Below are 24,641 nucleotides of genomic sequence, written 5' to 3' on the forward strand. Positions count from 1 at the left end.
TGTTCACTACATCGCATTATGTCTTATCACAATGTACAGTACAATGTATATTGTTTGTGTCTTGCTCTGACGATTATTATTGATATTTTCGGTACTGACTGTAGAGAGGTCGACTCCCATATACCCATCACGCACCCCTGAACCAATGTTCCCTCTAAGCTACGCGCGCCCAGCTGACAATGTCAGAAAAATGTGTGGCGCGCACAAAAATGCCGAAGTGAAGACCTCTTTTTTAGTCCAAGGGACCGCGCGCAGACTCGTGATAAATGAGGGAACATTTCCCTGGAATAGTCCAATTTCAGAATAGAAAAATTCCGGCATCAACACCGAACGGAGCTACAATGTTCCTAACGAAAATGATATTTCATTTTCTTATCGCCAAAAATATTGCCCTGAACTGATACTCGTAAACAACAAGATATGCTGGTGTGCGAATAGCTGGCACTAGAGTTGAATCGCCACACAACACATATTTTAGTCAGTAATATACATTTTAATAATATATTCATATTAGAAATATATTATTTAAATGTATATTTAAGTTCTGTACCCCAAAAAGTCTCTTTTGTCAGTAATTATGCTGCACTAATTTCAACACCACAATATCATCATAAATATTCATTTAATAACCAATAGCTGGCCACTTCACGTTCAGTTGAAGCCTCGGGATCAGAAAAATAAATCAGGATAAATCCATGATCATAAAAGCTCACTCTACTGCTGAGATGAAGAACCTGCAATATTTACAGGACCTCAACTGCCTATATGTAACCAGTAAAATAAAGAAGGCAACTAAAGATTATATATACAGGTGGAGGATACTACAATGTATAAATAGCCTCAAACGACTTGAGTACATAACTGCGCCCAACAGAAGGTGAACGAAAATTGGCAGCACCAATTGCCTAAGTCCTAGCATGTCTAGGATTCATGGGTTAAAACCAATTGAAATATTACTGCTGTAAAATGCACAGATAAAGTATAAAATGCACCTCGGAAATGTACTGGACCACAGTGCACACAGATAATTCCAACTACATCCCCACAATGAAGATTTGACAACTCAATTCAACAAATATATCACTAAGTGACAGCTATAGCAAATCTTGGATGATGCAGTGACGAATGTAGGACGGAGAAAATACAGTCACAAGTCAAGACAACTCCCCAATCGGTGCATTCTTCAGCCACAAGGAATGCAGGTACATGTACATTTCATCGGAAACCGAGACCTGTGATAAATGCAACCGGTCAGATCATACAAAAGTGGAGACAAGACAAACAATCATAGCGTCATTTAAAATTGCAGCCCACCTTGTAAGGAGTCGGGTTCAACTCTCGTTTGATATCTTGCCGGATAGTCGCGAGAGATTGCATCGCACGTTTCCTAGTTGAAAGCGCAATGTTATCAAAACGATAAATTGCATAGACATTGTGCTACCCAAGTGGACACGTTTTCAGACTACTTCCACACAACTAAGTTCAAAGCACAACTTTGATGAACTTTCAATTTTGTGTACTAATTTACAGAGTTCCCACTGCCCAAGTATTCTCTAACTACTTGTAGGCATACTTGAAGTGGAAATGTTTTCAGAATTCTACCGCTTTTAATTAGTATTTGAAGCTAAGCTACTAACACTTTACGCGTTGGATTTTGTAAAGTAAAAAGTAGATGTAGGATAGGTCTGCACGATATTTTGGAGAGGAATTGAAACTGATTAAGGAACTGAATAAGGAAAGGACGTAGTTTATTTTTGTCCTTGATGTTTTTTGCGGCATATACACCGACTCATGATACACATACACACAATATGTGCATATGCATACCATGAGTGCATGATATGCATATGTCGCTGGACAAGGACGAGCAGATATAGCCTTTACGGCTTCCTAAGTCATGCACCACCCCTCCATGCTATCCCAGTAATGCATGAGTGCCAAGCAGGGAAGTCATGGTTACCAGTGTTAATCAGGTCTTTGGTCTGACCTGGCCGGGGATCGAACCCACGACCTACCGATTAAGAAGCCGAACGCTTCACCATTACGCCCCTACAACACGGTAATTGCATATTTTTTTTGGAAAGTGCACCTGTTAGTCACGCAATCACACATTTTGAGCATTGTGGATGTACTCGAGCATCACTCATATATCGCAGACTCTGTATCATGTCTAGACTGTGTCTAAATTGCGGTCACCGGTCACATCTGCTTGTCACACAGCATCTATCACTTAGGTATCAGGCCTGGGCCGCATCCTGTTCAACACTCCGGCATCGTATTCAGGATGTGCTCAAGTTGATGTAGCACTCAGGCAATATTGAACACACCCCAGACACGATACCTAACGCTCAGGTATCATGTTCAGAGTGTGTCGGGGTATGTTCAAGTATGTCTACTGTTCAGGTACCGTGTCTGGGGTGTTTTCGAGTCAAGGTTGTAATGACTCGAGTCTCAATTTTTAGTGACTCGACTTGGACTTGACCCTCTACTAGCTGACTAGGGCTCGGACTTGACTTGGTGGTGAATTGAAAATGATTGTACTTCAATTGAGTTAAATTTTTATAAGTGAGACTGACTTGTGACTCGGAACCTTGTGACAACCCTGGTTCGAGTTGTGCCGTCTAGAAATCTAGATATCCCTGGCCCATCTACCACTGAGGAGTCGCCTCTGTTTACCGTTTATATCAGTTTGACACTAACATACCGCAGTTATCGCTCAGCTATCATGCGTTACTATCAAATTATGAATCGGGGAAATTTTGCTGCCACACTGAATATTGTGTTATTGTGTCACCGCCTCCGACTCCAAACATGATACCTGAAAAGTTTACAGACTTGGACACACCCCTGACATGATACATGAATACTTGCCGGACTTGAAAACACCCCAGACACATCCCACACATGACACCCGAGTGGTCAACAGACATGAATGCAATCCAGGCCTGATACCCGAGTGATACATGTGTGCCAATCTGATGTGAACACACCCTAGAGCCAAGATGCAGTCTAGCCGAGATACTTGTGATGCAGTGATACCTGCTATACATGGGTGATACCCAAGTATATCCAAATGGCCCACATTTTGTGTTTATCGCGAAAATGGATCCAGCACTTCCGGTCGCAACCCACCTACAGTCCTACAGCAGGACTACTAAAAGTAAGCACAGCCTCAGCCAAATCTACTTTTTCAAACTACTTGATTACTTGTCATACCATTTTCTACCTCAAATTGAGCAAGCTCATCTCGGGAATCACAACACTATTAGACTTCTGCTCGAGCAGCAATGCTGACTGCTTCGACACTTCACCAGGTGCAGTAACACGCGCCTCAGAACACGGCTGAAACGGAGAGGAATCTCAATCTCACCTCAACGCTTTCAGATCGTCGAAAGGCTTCATCAATCCGTTTTTACCCCAATACTGACACAACAGCTTCTCCACGCGATGGGCCGACACGTACGCTCTTTTCGATTCTATGAAGGGATGCCGAACGAGTAGCCTCACTCCGGCCTGTGATGTTCATTTGGAATAGATCAGTGAGATGGTAAAAAATTTCACGTCCCCCTCAAGTTGTCAAGTCAAAAACACTCAAGAGCTACCAAGGTGTCTGCAATATTAACATATAGTTTTTCGATAGTGAAGGCTATAATAGTTTCGGAAAGACAAGCTGGACTCTGTAACCCAGGGAGGTGCAACTTTTCTGGTCAGCAGGTAACATATGGACCGATGTAAAGTAGTCTAATGTAGTTGATAAGGCCCATCAAATCATTAAAAATGTTAACGGTGCTGACATACTTGCCAATCAAACTCTCGACATAATTTGCTTTATTACAAAACTGACAAACATGGAAATTACACGACCAATGTCTTTACCGCTTATTCAATTATATATTTAGATAGAAGAATTCATGACAAGCAACCAAAGTTTTTTTTTACTTCAAATAATCATCGGTATGAGAGGAGTGTAGTGTTGGTGGCATTCCTGTGAAGATTACCAAAACAAGTGATTGTAAATTTATCATAGTTAAACTAAATATACTGGACACTGTTCGTAAGAAGATCTGCCAACACAATTCTTTTAATTGCGAGCACCAGACTCTCATAAATTCCAGTTCTAAGACTGTTATTAGCAAACACACAGATATTCTGACAGTAAAAGGATCGTTTGCTGATCACGTCGGGTTGAAAGGATTATCTGCATGCCAAAATCCAGCGAAACTGCTAAGGTAGGTCAAAATTTGCCCAGGGCTGTGCTTATATTCGGCAAACTCTTTACAGCACAAACTGCTTAAAATTCAACTCTATGAACCAGAGAAACAAACCACGAACATACCCAAGCAATATCGTCAAACAGGCTTGAACAGACATTACGGAATTTAGTGGATTTGGTCAACAACTAAAAGCTACATGTTAGAGTTACGGTTTTGAGCAAACATTCAAATAACTGTAACTGCGTTTCCAAGCATCTAGCTGCACTATTCACACCACAAGGCGGTGCAATGCACAATACAACAATCCAATGTCCGTTGTTAATTTGCCTCGCAATCAAAATGAAAGGATCGAAGCATTTGCGATCGACCGAGAAATAGAAGCAAGCCTCGCCCACCTGAGGATGTTTTTCGTTACTGTGCTGCAGCAGATCCACAATCGCCATGCCGTCATCGCCATAGAGACGAAACACTTCTTTACGTCCTGGAATGTTGATCTTCTGAACGTCCTCGCTCAGTTTAAGGCGAGGTTCCCCGTTGACCTCGACAAGCTGGGAATGCGACAAAAACGATTAGCACATGTCATTTCGGCAATCAACGACTTACTTTGAAAACGCAGCCGAGCGCCGGTTGCTTTTGACAGGTCACGAGATGCGTGCCGATACCGTAGCTGTTGATTTCGTGACCCTGACAAGATGAATTCATTTTGAGTCATATTGGCCGTCTGTGCTTAGGCCGAATGCTGAGCGCCACATTACGAGAGCAGAGCTTCAGCGCATTGACATTGTACAGAGGCGCCATGCAAATGAGCGTGTAGTCTGTCTCATCACGAAATTAGTCTCTAGAATTCGCAATCAGCGATTCAAGTACGATTTCATGTGCACGGTTATCAAGCTTTTACCGAGGCAACCGAAATTTGACATCACGACCAGAACGAAATGATAATTTCAGCTTGCCGGTTGTTGCCAAAATTACCGCGTTCAGTTGAGAGATCGTGAGTAACAACGTGTTTCTACATCTTCAGAGTACTCGAGCATGTATTGTCGAACTGGCAAAACTTACTCCAGCAGTTATAGTGATAGACTACCTCCACTTCAGTTTTTAAACCTTGAATACTCACTACTCTACTACTCACTACTATATCAATTGGCCTCTCCCGTGTGTGGTTTTGCCACAGCGGATCACAGATCAGCATCATGATTTGATCAATGTCAAGAGGAGTGACCGAGTCAAAAATCTCCAGATCATCTGAGTAAGTCATTTTCTGCAACATTCCGAGCACCGTGCAACCTACTGAACTCATAGACGTTGTCTTGTTGCTGAAAACTTTACCAAAAAAACTCTCAATTAGAAAAATTAAATCTTAATGCTCATGGCTATATCACAGGTCTTATGGACATATATCGGTGATCAAATCTTTCAATGCAGAACCTGCACAAGTAGTTCATACACTTTTACAAGTGAAGCGAGGGTTAATGATTATAGTGGTCGAGCCAGGACCACTGATAAAAAAAATATAAAATCAAGTTACGCTCTCTTTAGAAATGTATGTTACTGCCTCAGTGGGCATCCTTTAGCAATAAATTTTCAATGTTGAGCAATTGTGTTACAGTATTTGAAGTCCGATACGCAAGTAAAATGTCATTTCGAAACAGGTCCTCAGAGCGAAGACGATTCCTAACCCCTGTTCTAATAGACAAGACTCGCAAATGGTTATCACTATTCTCAAAACGAATCCTCACAACTCCAACCCACCAACCACATTGGCAGAAGTAATAGATGGTGCAAATGCTGAGTACAGCCAACTACGGGAATTATACGAGGAGCACACTGGCGCCGTCACTTGAAAATAAAATGCAAAAGCATGCCATGCGGAATTAATCAGACTATCAAAGACGCGACCCGTAATCTCTCTCGGTGATTTCATGATATTTATAGAAATAGTCAAAGAAATAGGTCTATCACTTCACAGGCCCATGCAACGAGCAGTTATGAGTAAATTATTCCGACAGGATGAAATACCAAGCACACCTTGAAGGTTGAATTCTGCAGAGGCCTCTGAAACACATGAACTAAAATTGAATCTCGAATCGGGCAATCGATTTAGGCATCAACGCTTTGTATTCGGTCAGTGACCAACATGATCCATGCCACAAGCTGTGCAATTGATTCAGTCCAGAGAGCAACGTGTTTACGTCACATACACAGAACTCGCACTCAATAACTGCTTCGAGACGATGCATGTACTAAACATCACTAACATATCCGATAGTGCCGTGGGAATGGAAATATATTGCTCAATATGCCCATCATTATCTTTCAATCTTACAATACCACCAAAAAGGTTGATGTTGTTATACCTTTTGCTCCTACGAACATTATGTTACAAGCATTATTAAGTTACTCTGCTCAATAACAGATTAATTACATAAATATTTCCTCAATCTCATGTAAGGAATAATTGTGATCGAACTGAGGACTTCTGAGAAAGACTGACAGATTAATTGGTAGAAAACGACAGCCATAAGACATCAAAATTGCGACTACGCAACTAAGTAGGTTATAATAGGCTACGTTTTAAATTACGAAAGCCGGAGCTACAGGTTTGAAGATGTGAGATGTCCGAGCGTATGAAGAGTATCAAATCGAAGTGTTAGTATTTGGAATGCAGGAGTTTACCATTGCAAAACTATACCATGAAAATAACTGGAATACAAACACATTTGTGACTAACACTGATCGAATTCCAGAAAGGAGTCGAATCATACCTGTTCGTTCAAAGACCGCAAAGTCTCTTCGTTGATGTCGTTACTCGCGACGATGGTAATGTTTTTAAACCACGGTAGTTTGTATCTAAATAATTCAACCAACAAATGTATGTTTGATTTCTGAAAATTGCAAAGGTCCATGACCATGAATGGAACTTACTTTCGGGCGATTACAACAAACGCCTCCCTGCATTTTACAGAGAGATAGGCCAGATCGCCGCTATCAAGCCGTACACCAACAGCTTTATAACCGAGATCATTCAGAGCAAGCGAAACGGCCACGAAATTCGGTAAGCCGCTCCTGAAAAATATAGCATAACTTGCCGATCTACAATGAATATAACTGTCACATAGTCACTCACCTAGGGGAGTTTCAGTCTGAATAATGCTATTTTTGTGGCCATAGTGTTGTTACCGCATAAATCATGCTACACTGTACCGTAGTTGTACAATGTACATGAATACAACTATAATTGTCACGGGTTACATTACACTTATTCTGTTATTAATATAGTCACACTGAAGCGGCAATGAATAGGAAAATATCCATTCTATATTGGAAATGATAATATATTGCACGCTTAATTCGTTTTCTAGCCCTAGTAAGGACTGATGTGTGCCTACTGGTGGGCACTAAAACAAATACCGCACCATGTTTACAATGGACTGTTCAAATTTGAATGATGCCGGCCAAGTGGGTTGGGTTGGGTGTGAGACAGATTTGCCATCCCAGGATTATGAATTTCATCGAAATGTCACTTCCTGACAAATCCACTTCAATTTCTTCCCACGTACAACATATCTCATCATCAACTTACCTCAAAACGTTATACGTGTCCAAAAGACACAAGAACAGTTTGGGAAACGCAATCGCATAAGCAACAAACGCCGCCAATTCTCCTTCGTTAGTCTCGTTCGCAATGATCCCAAGGTCGGCGGAAATCTCGTCGCGATACCGTATGCACAGATCCACAAAGTTCACTTTTTCCGTTTCTTGTGTCTCGCAATTTCGACGTAAAGTCTACAAGCAATGGCGAATTAAATTTATCGGAACCCTGCCAAGTATCAAAATACAGAAAGCGATACGAGGGAAATCGCAGGAAGAATTCTGGTGCTGTCCAAATTTTCATCGTATCTAGAGCTTAACCAGTGTTCTTCAACTGAACTGCCGAGAGAAAATGACGTAAATAGTGTTGTATGTGACATTGAACAAAATTACAGAGAGGCATTTGGAAAGCTTAAGAATAAAAAAGGTCGTCAAGTTACACCAAGTCATGTCCAGGCTAATTCTGATGGCGGTAACTAAAAAATTCTCAGTATCATATCATCGTCTCATTTCCGGTGATGAATTTCTTTTCTTAGCCCAATCAAAATCTGGTACCGAACGGGAAAGTAGCTTGCACTTAGAGTACCGGAACTGGTCAGGTGCTACAAATAATGTTTCTATTTGGTAGGGTGCCACAAAGCACAAAAAGGTTGATAACAACTGCGCTAAACCATCAACAACAATCACGGTGCACGTAAAATCACAAGTCAAAGAGACCCGCCTTGATTGGAATCTCAGACAGTCCCGTGAAGCTGTTCACAAACGCGTGGGCATGAGTTCCTTTCACGGGTATGCCGAAGCTCTTGCCGGCCAGGACATTGCTGGTACCGTCAAAACCTGTAAAATTGAAACTGCGTCAGGGACGATGCTGGAAGCCCATACGTATCTCACAACACTCGCTCGCTAGTTAGGAAATTGAGAACAGAAAACTTCGACAAGAAACGAAAATTGATAGCCTATTTAAGAACCACACCGGCACAGTAGCCTACGCCGATTCACAGAGAGTGAGAAGGTGTTCACGAACACTTCAAAAACATCGAATAAATGAAGCTCGCGCTTCGATACGGCTACAGTTGCAGTAACGTTACAAGGTTAGGGCAATCGCAAAACGATTTGAGTACGCAAGTAGAAGTATTGATCGCAATGACTCGAGTAGACCAGTCTGATTTCTGAGTAACAAAACCACTCGATTCAGAATCACATCACTGAGATACAAGAATACCGACCTCCCATAAAGCAGTATTTCGACGCTGACAAGCCGCCATCGGGTCCCTGCGCTCGTCTTAAACCAAACTCCAGCAGTTGAATATTGTCGCCGGCCACCATACGAAATCGGGAAGCGTTGGTGGCGACAAGGCTGCAGATTGAAAATCGTAATTAGCTGTGTAACAGGTCGTTTTCTCTACTTCATAAACCAAAGCAACAAAGTACTTCTACTTCGTGAGAATACTCAAGTAGGTGTTGCCTAATTACAGTACCAACTCACATGGTTATGTTTTACACTACCTCTACTTCTACTTCTACTTGGATTGTCAGGCAAAACTACTCACATTATACACTTTGAATTTTATAAAGTTGAAAGTATAGGATATGCTTGCAATACTTTTATGATTGAGATTGTAATAACTACTGGGGCGAAGTAGCCCCTGTGCCACGGTCTGCAACTGAACACATTTTCGAAATCCGCACCTATCTGTGTAGTGTCGTCAGTCGTTTTGCATCAGTCACGAAAATGTGCCCTGCAATATTGAAAGCGCCCGCCTCCAATTGACTGCTGAAAATAGTGACCTGTCGACCAAATCCACTTCTTAAGTACTTCTAATGCAGGGGTCGCCAACTCAAACTGGGTCGCGGGCCACTTTTCAAATTTCGTAGCATCCGCAGGCCGCATGTATTAAATATCGATATAAACTACGCAACAACGTTTTAAAAGTCAACGTCAGTACAACGCCGTGCTACCTAACTTAGACAATTGGCATAGTGACCACAAAAGAAGTTCTTTTGATTGAATGAATACAAATACAACAAAAATCATTATCATCAGTTTCATTTTATTTTGAACTCTGAGCTGTGCACGATACCTGGAAACGCTTTTCAGCGACCAAGGAATCGATATTGGGGCTGACGAGATACATTACTATAGCTGAAAGACCATCTCCACGTTAAGCTTGACCTTGCGGGGAAGCCCTAAGCCCTCAAACTTTTTTATACACGCCCCCTTTATGATACTGACAAATTTCGCTCCTCCCTTACCGTCATATCACAAAATGCAACCAGAATGCTAGCAATCCTAACGGATAGTTTGGTGGCATGGAAGGTTATAATAGTTAATTGATGACAGAATTCTATTGTACGAATTCTGGACTATACACAAAATATGAATTTGATGTAAATCGCACCGAGCGCAAAAAATTTTTTCAGTTGACAGCAGCTCCGGGCCCTTTTCAGATGCTTTCACACCCCCCACAAGAGGGGTGCGCGCCCCCAGTTTGACAACCACTGCCCTATGCCGTTTTCCAAACGTTTCGGTCTTGGCAGTGTTTGGGCCATTGCACGTCAAGGCAATAGGCCCAGCCCATTCATATCAGCTGGTTATTCTCCCTTGATGGAATGCTGTTGACGTCGTCAAAGCCAAAGCCAGTGACGAATGGTGATGTTGGACACCGGAGAATACCCGTTTTTTGAAACAACAACAACAATATGTTGAAACTGTAGTCAATTTCAGTATTTCAAAATGTTTTCTTAGCTTTCATCCGAAATTTCAAATCAAGTCGCGGGCCGCAAAATATGACCTCGCGGGCCGCGTGTTGGTGACCCCTGTTCTAATGCCTTTAATTTCTACTTACACTTGGAAGTAGTTTTGGGATGTCTTGGAAATCGCAACTATAATTATAATTTAATAGGAAGTTTTTATGATACTTCTACCTATACTCTGAGCACCAACATTCACTACTTTGACCAACTCTGTTTTTAACATGAGCCTTATATCAGCATATCGCTAGGTATGCGCGAGAGACACCGCATTGTCTGGCTTCAGGAGGCAATACGTCTCGAGCGCAAAATAGAATCAACGCACCTGGCGTAATTTACTAGATTCAGAAGTGTCGTTTCCATGAGTTGCACCACCGGCAACGGTCCTTCGATTCGGATTAAGGGCACTTTCGGAAAAACCACACATCCCTCCGGGATCGCCCATAATGATACCTGCGATTACAGAACTGCCTCACAAATTCAATACGAACAATATAAAGAACACAACATTCATACCTCGGACGCATCCAAAGAAGCGAGATATTCAAAAAATTCCTCTTCGATCGGGCCAGGTAAAACGTCCCGGAGATAGTCGATATCTATCGAATGAAATATCGGAATGTAAAGTGGCAAATCGGAAAATAGTGCGTACTGTGCAGCATGAAACGTTTTGAACGGGATTTGAGATGGATAGTGGCTGACAAAGAAAGGACATTAGGGCTATGCACCAAGACGGATCACCAACCGTTCAAATGTATGGTGCATTTGGCTCATATGTGAGCTCTAGCATTTCATAGTAGACGGCACAATGTTCAAATACGGTATGGTATTTAAAATGAAGTCACTTCAAAAAGCATTGCTTTTAACTTGGCCCTCTAGTATTCGCGTGCTCAGCCATACGGTAAACATGGAAGACATTAGGAAGTGATATCAGAGGCTATAATCTCCAGTTAAATGTAATTTGTCAAAGGAGTTTGATTTCAACTATTTTAAACCAAATACGACCATACGTCCTAAGATGCCGCAGCGAACAAAATTATGAAGGCCATATTGAATATGTCGCTACACACTTGACTGTAACAACTTTACAGCGTTGAAGATGATCACCTGATTTTGAAAACTGGAAGTTCATGAGAAATTTAATACACTCCTCAAGACCAGCGAAAATTGTGTACTCCCCTTTGAACGGATTCCTTCGGAAGAAAAGATCGAAAACGGCATGGTCGTCCATCTTGCCATTCTTCCAATATGCATAAGCCATCGTGATTTGATACAAATCTAATAAAAAACATTGCAAGCACTGGTAGAACATTGTATAATCACTAACACTACATATTGATAAGCAGTTTGAATATCTCGAGGGAGCTGTAGGCCTACAGAAAAGTCAAACAAATGGTGCATATAGAAATAGCATATTCTGTGATGTTTCCTGGACATCAATCGGTTATTATGGTAAAAAGCTTATTGCTGCCCATCGCCCATTCAATAATTATAATTACTCACCGATGCGTCAGAGCATACCTACAGAGTTAAGCTTGTGGGTCATACCTGTAAGAAGGGCCTGTACTACACCATTGTTTGGCTTGTCGAATCTGGTTGAAGAAGAACCGTTCTGATGAATGTCTCCTTGAGAATGCAACTCCACCGCATCCATCTTAGCAGAAACCAATCAAAGTTCTCTTTTCTGTGTATACGACTTCTTATGCTTTCGATATGACCTGGTAAACATTCAAGTGAAGAAATTATCTTGAAGTGACGAAAACAGCACATCTAACATTCAGCGGCAGACAGTATAATATTGTTTACGAGGTAGGGATATATATCACAGATACTGAAGTTATACCCTAGGTTATAATATAGAGAGAGAGAGAGAGAGTCTTTATTTTTCATCAAACCAAAATGCATAACACTCGGCAGTGGTGGTGGTACAGAAAATATGCATGCACAGTATTCGGTATTAGATAGGAATGATCGATAAGACCGTGAGGGTCATCTAGTCTGATCACACCAGCATCAAACAGGTACACTTGACTCTAAACAGTCTGGCTGTAAAAAAGTTACAGTAGTTAAAAAAATAAAATAGAAGAAAAATTAAACAATGGTAGCAAATATATATAGTTGGTGTGCTAAGACAGTTACCAGCGTCACACCTGCGTAAGTGTTCTGTGTAGTGACTAGAATCTTGGGTACGGTATGCACGAGACACTGATTCCATGTTGGTCAAATATACCTCACCAGACGCCAGACCACTAATCTAAGTACCGGTAGGCGTAAGTACTATAACCAGAACCCGGAGTCTAACTTCCCTGTTCCCTGTGCTGTGGTACATGGGGAGCCACTTCTCAGTTATGGGTGCATTGTGTTGTGCATATAAAATAAGTGTAAATATTCCCTTCACGATCTGACACATTTCTCGTTATTTCGTACGTTATTTTGCAATAATGGCTGACGAAAAAATATTCCCTCATGATACTACATAACATAACGGCAGAACTCCTGCAACCTGACTGCCGTCTGAGCGAGTGATGTCTAACACACTTGCTACAGCACAGCAGTCCAAGCCAACGACTCGACACCAGGGTATCGGTTCCTGTTTTGCGAATTCCGCTACAGCTGGTGCTCAGATATAAAAAGTTTGCACGGTTCAGACGCTGCATCATTGTCATTGCAACGCTAGTAACTAATGTTAAAGGCTAATCAGCGCACCCGTACCCTATTAGAGCGGACACGGAAAAATTGTCGAAGCAACTTTGTGACACCGATTCTGCCGCTCAGACACGCCATGCACAATGCGATACACAGGACAAATCCGATATATTGTGATGTTAATCTTATGGATGCCGGATCGGAGCACTGCACAATGCACATTGCACAATCCACAATGCACAATTGCACAATGCACAATGCACATGCATATAATTATTCTCTGGACACCGGATCATCAATTGCAATCATTGATGATAATTTTTCGCGACCCGGTCTGGAATTCAGACTCAATCAATCAGGTTTATTAATATTTTCATCGTTTCAATACATCACAAGACTGCGATACAATGAACAGATAGGAAGGTGTCGAAACAACTTGGAGTGGCCTTTAAGATCAGACACCCATCTTAGCCTAGGCCAGTGGTTCCCAACGTGGGCGATATCGCCCCCCAGGGGGCGATTTGGCGGTCGAGGGGGGCGAAAATGACGAAGGGGGCGATAGGGGGCGAAAATGGACAAAGCGGGCGACGGGGGCGAAAAGGGCGAAGGGGGCGATTGGGGGGCGATGACGCGTCAAAACAGCTGACCTTTTTTATTTTTATTTTTCAGTCAACCCACGGAAATTTAGGTACAAAAGTGTCAAATTATTAGGCTTCGAGCCGAAAAGTTGACCTTATTTTTTGTTAGTCAACCCGCCGATGATTATAGTTTGTATGCCCCATTTTCGGTACAGAAAATTTGGGGGCGATGATCGGTATTGAGCTTGAAAAGGGGGCGATGGGTCGAAAAAGGTTGGGAACCACTGGCAGTAAAGAAGAGGCATGCACATTGCACATGCACACTGAATGAAAAGTAATGCAGAGAATATAAGACGCAAGCGACAAAATGAGGTGGCATGTGGCGGAGGGCGATGTCGATGTTAGGTCGTGGTCCGGTAATCCTGAAGGCTGGCTAGCATTCATTTAGAAGAAATTGCTTGTTTTTCGACTTGAATGCGGACATGCTCGACGACTGTCGGATAGCCGGCGAGATGCTATTCCACAATTGGGGTCCGGCATACTTTATAGAGCAATGCGTTTTCAAATATTCCGCCGAGCGAGATAGTGTAATGGTTATGCGTCCGGCTTCTCGAGCGGTAGGTCGTGGGTTCGATCCCCGGCCGGGTCATACCAAAGACTCGAAAAATGGTATCCGCAGCTATCCTGCTAGGCGCTCAGCAATCACGGATAGCATGGAGGAGAAAAAAAACGGGGGCGCAGACTAGATGACCTCATGGGGCCGTATCGCAACTCCGTCGCCAAAGCATCTCGATGATGCAGGCGAAAAAGAATATCTTATCTCTCTCTCTGATCATATGGTCGTTGTTCTTTGTGTACGCGCGTGTGCTGTACTTGTGCGTGTGACTATTTAAAGAAGCGGAGACCGTCTTTCGGTGCATGTCGCCTTACTGACGACCGAACGACGCGGTGCGACCAATGCTATTTATTAAATCCAATATTTTTATCCTTAGTCCGTTGATGTTTTCTATTGTTCAATAAAGTGCAGGCCAACGTATCTGCCGGCTCTCTGTTGTGACTAGGGTTGGGACTTCGGGATCAAATTTGAAATCCCGGGATCGGGATTTCCCGGGATTTGCGGTTCTCAATCCCGGGATTTCCCGGGATTAGTAAAGTAGTAAAATACACATACAAGCTACACACACAACATTTATTCCTTGTAGTATTGACGAAAAAACATGCTCCCGTGAATACGAATGAAACCCAGCCACCAAAGGCCACCCGGATAATGAGCGTTTAAATTCATGTAGGCCTACCGCCTGTTTCGTGTAGAAAATGATTCGTCAAACGTGATCGAAAAACGTCCAATGCTGCGTTTCATTGCCATAAGCTCTTCTTCCACACACTTACGGATTTATTTACTGTGTTCGATCACCAAGTCACGAACCCGTTTGTGACATCTTGACAAGTCATAGCCATAAGCCTTGAAGGCCCGACGAATTCGCTCACTTTAGGTAATTGAATAAATGTTAACCTGTCAACAGCAGTTAACTGGTTAAGAAGTTCATCGAGGCGAGGCTTATGCGACTTATTTTATAGGAATCGATCTTCCTCATCTTCATTTTTAGCTGATGTTGCTTTGACGTGTCCGATTGAATCATGCATGATTTAATTACTATCATTTGTACGGACCTTAAATGCGTTATTATAGTCCCTTTGTGCTAGACACTGAAGCTTTCAAAACGTCTTGACACAAGTTGCATTTGGCTTTTTATGTAGATTTATAAAACAAACAGTTTCGCTAAACATGCGATTTTCTCTTTGTATTGACATCTTCGAAATTCGCCATTATTCGACCTGTATTTCACCTCCACAGCACCGTCCTTGTGACTTTCCGATACTCAGTTACACTGCTACGATTCGTAGACTACGACGGAAGTGATTGTGTAGTACATTGTTATGCCATAGCTGGCTTTAATATCAAATAATTGTGAATTGTTTTAAACTATCAGCAGAGTTTGTGACATTGCTTTATCACCAAAATAAGAGATATGGCGCTACGTGAGCCTTGGAAAATGCTCTTTACAAATCCCGGGATTTCATTGGGAGTAATCCCGGGATCGGGATTGCTTCAAATCCCGGGATCCCGGGATCGGGATTTCCCGGGGTCCCAACGCTAGTTGTGACCCTAGCCTAGAGGGAACGCGACGACGTCTCTCAGTGGACACTAGACAGCCTGCTGAGGCCACGCCATATTCCTTAGCTTCTGGATAAGGATACTTATAGCTAAGTCTCAGTGGTTAGCAGAGGTGGTCAGCAGCGAAGTACTTCTACTTTTTGAAGTACTTGAAGTAGATTTTGTCTACTCAAACTACTTTTTATTAAGTAGTTATGGTTTTGACTACTTCTACTTCTACTTGACAGTTTTCAGTTTTGTAGGCAAAAATAGGCGCAGAATATCTACTTACTTACTTGTGAACCACCACTTCTACTTCTACTTGAGTAGAAATTCCGGCGTTACTTCTACTTCTACTTGAGTAGTGACGGTGACTACTTTGACCACCTCTGGTGGTTAGATGCCATAAATATAGATAATATGTAGAATGACCAATGACAATAGCTTAAATGCTATCGCTACATTATGCATCTATAGAGACTACAGTCACTATAATGCAGGTGTCACCAACGTGGTACCTGCGGACTACCGTAGCCCCCGAGAACCAAATGAGCAGAGGTGGTCAGAAACGAAGTACTTCTACTTTTTGAAGTACTTGAAGTAGATTTTGCCTACTCACAAGTAGTAATAGATAGAGTATCGCCATGCGAACCAATGGCCTTCGAGTATTTAATCACGTGACACCTCTTAGCCAATCAGAACGCAGAACAATGTGGGCGTGTTTCCAATACGAGAGAGGTTTTGGTTGTGTGAGAGATAGCATAGTTCCAGTTCAGTAACGCTGAGATATTATTACATCATTATTGCGTAAGTTTATTACCTTCATTATGATTGCGTATTGCAGTTGAAGCATGTTCAGTAATGATTACGTCATATGCGTAGTTGATTACTTTGGTTAGTAATTATGATTGCGTATTGCGATTGAAGCATGTGCAGTAATGATTACGTCATTATGACTGCATAGTTGATTAGCTTAGTTATTACGAGAGCGACTTTTGCTGCATGAGAGATTGCTTGGTTCCAGTCCAATAACACTGAGAAAGATTTAGAAAGTGAATAGAACAAAATGGCGGATGGAAGCATTTTGTCGCGTGGTATCACTTATAAAAGTATTGCGCTGATTTGGTTGGTGCACATGAGCTCACTGTTATCTTCAAAGCCATGGCATCATTGCGAGTATCACCTGCGCTCACTGAAGAAAAGGATGAAATTATATCCACGGCATATTCCTTAGCTAGAAATTTTATCATGTACGAAATCGACGGCTCAAGCGTTAAAGCAAATACGCAGGTGGAGAAAACCTTACGACGAGTTGCTAATGAAATATTTGCGATTTGACCCGATGAACTGGTATAGGTTTGCACGTCCCACGTGAACACTTGCTCATTGGAACTTAAGCCCAACGCCTCAACCACTCGGCCAACCCAGTAGTCATTTACGGCATTTAGCCTCAGCTATGCAACTAGTATTTAGAGATAGCAGTGATATCCACCGAGTCATTTGCGTTTTTTGATATTATAGAGTATACGATTGAATCGCTACGAGTAACGCACTGTTATCTAACTCATTGGGGAATAGATTTTTCAATGGAGTATTTAGAGCTAGTAATGCTGTATGGGATCCGCTAAGTTCGAACAGCTGCGTTTTGTTATTGTTGAGTATCGCACAGTTGTCATTAGGGAATACATTTTCAACGGTTTGGATACGCTTAGTAGATAAACTGCGATTATGGCTTGATTAAGCCTACCTCTTTCTGGATGTTTCGTGATGTGAAAAATGGCTCTGAGATCATGGCTGAAAAGTACCCACTATCATTTGCCGGAAAAAACTGTTGTCGTAAAATTTGGAGATAAACTAACGATCCGTCAGTAGAAGCGTTGAATAGTCATGGTCGTACACTCTTAGCGAAAAGAGTGGTTATACACACCCCAAAAGGTGGTACACGAAAACAGAACTTACGTAACCCTGCCGTTGTATATGACCAGATTCACCCCCTTCCTTGCGGTGTACATCGGATATTTCACCCTACCCATTAGAATTGATAGGGGTTCAATTTTAATATATACACCCTACTTGATATCCTGTATCTTCTTCCAAATGGCAAACTATTGCAAATAAACAGTCTTGATTGCATATATTCGATATCAATTGAACCATAATAACATAAAATGGAAACATATTTCGTGAAATAACAAAAACAGAGATCCCGGCGACGGAGAAAAAAAAATTCACTGAAAATACTGCTCGAAGAACGTCGCCCATGTAATATCGGGAAGTCGCCTCCTCCAGGTTTTCGCAAAACACTCTTGTACGGCGAAGGTTGAGTCACTATCTTTAGCAAGAACTTGTGGCATCATCCTGAAATCAAAATGCATATTCACAACCCAATTAACAGGCACATATGTTAACATGCATAACTTAACGAATGACCACATAAATAGAAGCCGTTACGAAGTATATATATTTTCACAAAGTACTTACAAAAAATCAGATGTTTCACTTGCTAAGGCATTGCAGCTCAGACTGTGGCCGATAGGGTGAACTTACCGCTATAGGAAACATATTCACACACGATCACTGTACGTGTGGGCAATTAGGCATCGACAAGATGGAAATTTATGGATAGTTTTCATGAAAACCGCCTGTAACAGGCAGACTTGGACAACTAGAAAACGTTCCCTTTTTCCAAATTAGATTGGAATTAGATTACAACTACAAGTTTTTTTGTTTTTTTTTCGAATTAGAGTAGAATTAAAATTATAGCTACACAGTTTGAAATTAGATTAAAATAATATTTCTAGCTAACAGTTTTGTTGTTTTTTTCAAATTAGATTAGAATTAGAATTACTGAAATCGTGAAAAGTTGAATCAAACTCCGTTAATATCAAATCATAGTTCATCTTATGAGCACGAGAATAGCAAATGTCTGTACACTGTTCAAAAATGACTTTTTCTTCCAAATTCTATTGGCTACTTGATAAAATCGTTAGGTTACCTAATTGAAGCCTGCACACCAGATTTTATTCGATTCCAACCAGTAGCCGCATTGCTACAGTAGAAGAAAGTTTTTTTATTTATTATATGAAAATGAATAAAAAAGATTTAAAATTTTCTGTTCACCCCATTAAATTGTTAGGTTGTCTATAGAAACAATGCTCAACCGATTTGGCTCAATTCCAACCAGTGAAAGCGGAGTTATTGGCGTCGCAAAATTTTGGATTTGAATAAAATAGTATTTACGGTGACCGATTCTTAATCATTTATTACAATTGTGCCCACCGTAAATAGTAATTTAGTCAAATCCAAATTTTTCGACTGGTTTGAATTGAGCCAAATTTGGTGGGCATCGTTTTTATAGACAACCTTACAATTTCGTGGGTGAACAGAAAATTTCGAATTTTTTTTTACTAATTTTTAAATAATAAATAAAAAACTTTCTTCTCCTGTAGCAATGCGGCTACTGGTTGGAATTGAACCAAATTTGGTGTGTAGGCTTCAATTCGGTAATCTAGCAATTTTATCAAGTAGCCAGTAGAATTTGAGATTAAGAAGTCATTTTTAACACCCCTACTGTACAGCAAGCTTGGCTTGTTTCGCACTATACAGTTCTCCTGTAGCATTTCCAGGAAAACCAGACATTAGATTAGAATTAAAATTAGACCATAGAAAGATTTCATACATTCGATTAGAATTGGAATTAGAGCATAGACATTGCGCATTACGCAACGCTCAGCGTTGGATGAATATTCTGTTTAGAGATAAATTTGCAATAAAACGTACATTTCGATCACATCATTTTTATGCTTGGGAGATATTATTAACTATACATGTGTATTTGATTGTGTAAAATGTGTTATAGAAGTCAGTCGACGGAAGTGAATAGACAAGTCTGAACATGTATATTACAGCATATTAGAGATAGATTGTGCAATAACCGTTTTCGCTGAGTCATAAAACAAAACAAAATGGGAAGTAGGAGTGATTTGCTAGTTTGACGCACGTGAAATCGATATCATTATAGCGTTCATTTCATAAAAAGTCAATTTTGACTTGCATAAATCATCCTCGAGACTACTCAAGGGTTAAATTACACTCAAAAGCTACGCAAGACGCTAATTTAGTATTCTAGAACTACTGAATTTTTTCGAAATCTACAACTAGAACTAGAATTACTCATTTTTCAATATCCGTAACTAAAACTAGCTTTTCCAAATTATAAAAACCGTAGTCAATGTGTATGACAGCTTTGGGTGTAAATCAAGAAGTAAGCATAAAATAGGTGGCTACTATACTCGATAATGTTACATTGAATTCAACATCTTTATAACGAAACCGCTTGGAGACTGCGTTTAGCGCAGTGCGATATCGCTCAAATATTCCATTAGCATCTCATCGTAAGGAGTCAGACTCGAGTCACGATTTTCTGATAACGTTCATTGTAATTTTGAAATCTGTGGTTAACAACACTTTAATATTTTCAAATCCAAATCCTGTTCCTGCGGAAATCTTTTCGGCTATATTCGCATTGGGCATTACGCAACGTTCAGCGTTGGATGAATATTCTGTTTAGAGATAAATTTGTAATAGAACGTACATTTCGATCACATCATTTTCATGCTTGAGAGATATTATTAACTGCACATGTGTATTTGATTGTGTAAAATGTGTTATAAAAGTCAGTCGACGGAAGTGAATAAACAAGTCTGATGTACACCTACAATCTACATGACTATACATTATGCTTAAATAATTATACAATTGAATAGTATATTCATATTGAAATGAACCCGAATATTTTCGGCTGACACTCGTCAGGGGTAATCGTCAGCAAGTAGTAGAGAATTGGAAAGAACATTGTATATCAACAGTCGTATCACAAAATAGGTACCAATAGCTCTTGGGATCAATAATAGCTCAAACAGGGATCCGAATACGCTTCCGAATATACCTTCGACTGTTTTACCCATGCATTAGCTTGCAAATGTAATCTAATATTAGGTTGTTTGTCAGCCTTAAATTCAGTGACGTAAATATCCTTGTTTTGACACCGCTGTCTAAATGTCATAAATTACCTTACTCGCCTCACGTGCATCCACCAAACAATACCTTCGCTAATTAGTATTAATATTGTTCCACGCATTAGCTCGCAAATGTAGACTAATATTAGGTGTTTTGTCAGCCTTTTCGTTTCACAACATCGGAGTGAATATTAGCGTTATAATTCATTAAGTTGTAGTAGGCAACTGTAATAGCATCTGTATTGCATCCGGTTTCTATGCATCGGATATCGAGGGCTCAGTTGGACTATAGATTACTAACCTACGGATAGATACGCAAGTCCCATCGTTACGCTCCGGCAAGCAGTTACCCTTGTTGCTGAGCAATCCAAAAGCAGCATAATTGGTGGAGGTATAGCTTGCGGCCCGAGGGCTGAAATGTAATGGAACTGGTCTTAATCGAGAGCTACTGCCTCACTGATTCCGAAAATACAAATTAAAATCGTGCCGGGATATGGAACCACCTCAAAACAGCCCTCAAAATCTGAAAATCGGCATTGTTCCAACAATGGCACCACCGCAACAGGATGAACATAACAATGGCCAATTTCGTCAAGCGATTGTTCAGAACAATGCCGATTTTCAGACTTTGAGGGATGGTTTGGCATGGTTCCATTTCCTGACAAGATTTTAATTTGTATTCTCAGAATCAGTGCGACAGTAGCTCTCGATTAAGACCAGTTTCAATAAATTTCACCCCTCAGGTCGCAAGTTGTGACACCACCAATTATGCTGCTTTTAGATTGCTGAGCAATAAGTGTAACTGCTTGCCGGAGCGTAACGACGGGACTTGCGTATCTATCCGTAGGTTAGTAATCTATAGTTTGACCACACCTGCTCTAAACCATAACCATAACAACTTGAGTAAGTACTGTCACTAGGCAAACCCTAGCAGAGTTATGCTCAAATTATATCAAATATTGCATGGAATATGGCAAATGAACACGCTAAGTATTATCAAGTGAAGGAAAACGAACGCCTAATTCCCTCTAGATACATATTTATTCGGAAAATATCTCCTTACCAGGTGAGTACAGTTGCTTTCTCAAGGTCTTCCTATCTTCCCCACTCAAGCGCGGTAAGACGAGTTTGACTTCGCGGCATTCAGGATTATATCTCACGAAGCTCTGAATGGAATTCACGTATTCCAAGTCGACTATCGTTCTGTTGCTATCACTGAGGTCGATTGCCTTTAGCTGTTCATTGAATAATAGGCGATTTAGATCAATTAAAAAAATACAGAAACGAACTGCATCGCTACATCGGATCTACTATTGAGCAGAAAGATCTTACTGTAGCGCATCGCTTTCCCGTCTCTTCGCTCAGATTCCTGATTTGCATGGAAAGCATCTTACAATTACTCAGATTAAATTCTTCCACGTGGGAATTGCACAGGACTTTAGTTAGTGTTTTGTAGCAGGATGAAATGCCAGGATTTCTACTTAAATCCAGCGAATGCAGCTAAAACATGGTGTAATGTTCAAATATTTTACGAGACTACAAACGACTAGACACCTGTAATAGATTAGTCATAATATTATTTATCAACAGTTGAGCAATTTTTGCGAATTCTGCTCCTAATAGCAAAACTGATGCAACACCGAAGACAATAATGAAGCTCGAAAGGTTATTGAAGAAACCATCTAAACTAGCTTTAAAATGAATGAACGATTGAAAAAACCTCTTGCTTAGAAGCAGTGATAGTATTTATTTTCAGATGTGATCATAAACACTTTATTGATGATAAAAGTTCTATCGATCGATGAAATGTCATGCTTGAATATGACTAAAACTCACATAAGCATGACACTGTGATTGATTATTTCAGTTAGAAAACATAACGGATCTTGTTCAAATGATCACCTCATGAATTCCGAGACCTTTATTTAATGAGATTAGTGAGTCTTCGTCCAATTCGCAAGCTGAAAGTCGAACGTTTTTCGTGTTATGCTTTCTTACAAAGCATCCAACTTCTTTCAAACCTGTCGGTTCCATATCCGTATTATAACTCAGATCAAGGTTTTCGACCTACAAATACAGTAATTTATTTCAAAATGACACACAAAACTATAGAAACGAGTGAGTACCTCGATAGAAGCAAAACTTTCAAAAGCCCGCATTTCCTCGGGTGTAAGGTCACACCCCTTCATGATAAGAGTAACCGCTTTGTCTTTACAAAGTAAGGCAGGCAGCGCGGTCATACACTCTTCATCCAGCTGATTGTAGCTGATGTCAAGATATTGGAGCTGAACAAATATAGGAAACTGTCAATTTACGATCAGCATTGATCAGATATAAAACATTTCAAACTGATAACGGAAAAATATGTTGATTAGCCACTCACGTCATAATATACGCGAAATGTGCTAAGATTAAACTAGAATTTGCTCTATCCATCCATCTCCGCACAATCGCTCATACAGAATGTGATCATTAACGACTATACACAGCAATAATCGCGCATACCTTACTGTTTTTGAGCTGTAGAGCAACGAAATCTTTTGACTGCAAGTGCGAGTTCACAAGTGACAAATAGGTTAGATCGTTCGAAATAATAGTCGCGAGTTGCGTAAAGTTAATGTTTTCCCCGTAGCTGAGATTGAGGTTTCGTAATTTCACCTATAGGAATGAGGTATTAGGAAATCTCACTTCGAGAGGTTCTATACTAGATTAGCGCCTAGCTTTTCCCATCATCAATACCTGATGCTGCCTGATAAGTTGATCCAAAATGATTAGAAAATCTTCGGATCCATCACTTTCTTCCAGATTGAGCTCCGTCGAACCACACTCCTTCATCAACTCGCATATTACTGGGAGGAGTTTTTCAATGTCGTCGTGTGCTGTAACGCTGAGTTTTCTTATTTCGACCTGAACGAGCGCAAAACTTAACGCATAAAACGCTAAATGAGCTATGAACAGTTTAACACTGATCAACTTTGGCTATAGCCTATCTAATAACGCTATTGAGACTGATTCCTATACAAGTAGCAATTGAGCATTGTTCGCTACGTTACCTTCAATTCTCGCCTTAACACATTAGTAATAGGGAACAACGCGATTACGATGAAAGTTATTTTAAAGTCGTATCTGAATATTATACAGATAACATACTTATATTGAACGTGAATTTATAATGATCAGTGACTACGAGTGGAATGTGTGAATGCGTTTACCACAAATTCAAATCCACGAATTTTATCCAGTAGTATCTTTACGAGGTTTTCATTGAGATCGCATTGACGAAATTCTAACTCATACACGCGACATTGCTGAATAAGACCATTCGCGATATTATGTATATCCAATTCAGTCGTAGTTTGGTGAAAGAGCCCATAAGGAATATTCACTTCATCATGATCCGTAAGTACTAATTGATGGTACATCCTCTTTTCAGCTTGAAGATGTAAACTATAAAATGTTGTATACCGCCCTGATGAGTTTAATTATAATATACTTATCGTGTTACAGTGATTTTTCAATAACGAAACTCTTTTACAGCATAAGCAGAGTAATTTCATAATAAACATAAAATACCTGCTGTCGATGATTTGTACTAATTTGTGGTGTGTTCAATTAACTCATGCGGCTCTAAAATATAGTAAGCAGGGCGATGGGTCTTCGTTGAGTTGAATAAACATAAAAATATTTC

At 40.6% G+C, this 24,641-nt stretch overlaps 2 protein-coding genes and 1 long non-coding RNA gene across 10 annotated transcripts in view; all 3 read right to left on the bottom strand.

The window, feature by feature from the left end:
• Positions 1–605: 605 nt before the first annotated feature.
• LOC145441493 (nicotinate phosphoribosyltransferase-like) overlaps positions 606–24,641 on the bottom strand; it is a 116,203-nt gene continuing 92,167 nt past the window's right edge. The window contains exons 1-15 of one of the 4 annotated variants that reach the window (XM_080319375.1): positions 12,105–12,334; positions 11,664–11,834; positions 11,073–11,155; positions 10,882–11,009; positions 9,032–9,162; positions 8,527–8,642; positions 7,798–8,000; positions 7,140–7,280; positions 6,980–7,064; positions 6,243–6,269; positions 4,818–4,898; positions 4,610–4,762; positions 3,371–3,513; positions 1,315–1,387; positions 606–1,232 (exon numbers count right to left, since the gene is read on the bottom strand). In XM_080319375.1, coding sequence (XP_080175501.1) covers positions 1,155–1,232; positions 1,315–1,387; positions 3,371–3,513; positions 4,610–4,762; positions 4,818–4,898; positions 6,243–6,269; positions 6,980–7,064; positions 7,140–7,280; positions 7,798–8,000; positions 8,527–8,642; positions 9,032–9,162; positions 10,882–11,009; positions 11,073–11,155; positions 11,664–11,834; positions 12,105–12,210 — 1,719 coding nt within the window. In that variant the 5' untranslated portion in view covers positions 12,211–12,334 and the 3' untranslated portion in view covers positions 606–1,154. Of the gene's footprint in view, positions 1,233–1,314; positions 1,388–3,370; positions 3,514–4,609; positions 4,763–4,817; positions 4,899–6,242; positions 6,270–6,979; positions 7,065–7,139; positions 7,281–7,797; positions 8,001–8,526; positions 8,643–9,031; positions 9,163–10,881; positions 11,010–11,072; positions 11,156–11,663; positions 11,835–12,104; positions 12,335–24,641 lie in introns of those variants that run through there. The other 3 variants (XM_080319376.1, XM_080319372.1, XM_080319374.1) reach the window with 3 other exon arrangements.
• Positions 8,002–8,520, bottom strand: LOC145441500 (uncharacterized). Its single transcript, XR_013915841.1, has 2 exons — positions 8,127–8,520; positions 8,002–8,093 (listed from the first exon to the last, which is right to left on the bottom strand). It is a non-coding gene; the product is annotated as an uncharacterized LOC145441500 (long non-coding RNA).
• On the bottom strand, positions 18,044–23,939 carry LOC145441475 (uncharacterized). 5 transcript variants are annotated; one of them, XM_080319345.1, is made up of 7 exons: positions 23,459–23,939; positions 23,080–23,238; positions 22,975–23,020; positions 22,856–22,914; positions 22,286–22,453; positions 22,017–22,188; positions 18,044–18,293 (listed from the first exon to the last, which is right to left on the bottom strand). In XM_080319345.1, exons 2-7 carry the CDS (start codon positions 23,191–23,193, stop codon positions 18,289–18,291), a joined length of 564 nt encoding a protein of 187 aa, XP_080175471.1. In that variant the 5' UTR covers positions 23,194–23,238; positions 23,459–23,939; the 3' UTR covers positions 18,044–18,288. The 5 variants fall into 5 exon arrangements, with proteins under 5 accessions (XP_080175471.1, XP_080175473.1, XP_080175469.1 ...); XM_080319347.1 differs by lacking the exon at positions 22,286–22,453 and having other exon boundaries at positions 23,459–23,937; XM_080319343.1 differs by having other exon boundaries at positions 22,856–23,020; positions 23,459–23,932.

The sequence above is a fragment of the Botryllus schlosseri genome, chromosome 6 (genome assembly GCF_051294905.1).
Source record: "Botryllus schlosseri isolate E-star chromosome 6, Bs_hap1, whole genome shotgun sequence".
Lineage (NCBI taxonomy): Eukaryota > Metazoa > Chordata > Ascidiacea > Stolidobranchia > Styelidae > Botryllus > Botryllus schlosseri.

Excerpts from the sequence above, each read along its gene's own strand:
- LOC145441475 (XM_080319343.1), bottom strand. The coding sequence starts at position 23,193 with ATGACCGCGCTGCCTGCCTTACTTTGTAAAGACAAAGCGGTTACTCTT. Across the intron at positions 23,021-23,079 it reads AAAGTTTTGCTTCTATCGAG|GTCGAAAACCTTGATCTGAG; the intron begins GTACTCACTCGT and ends CTGTATTTGTAG. Across the intron at positions 22,189-22,285 it reads CGGGAAAGCGATGCGCTACA|CTAAAGGCAATCGACCTCAG; the intron begins GTAAGATCTTTC and ends TTCAATGAACAG.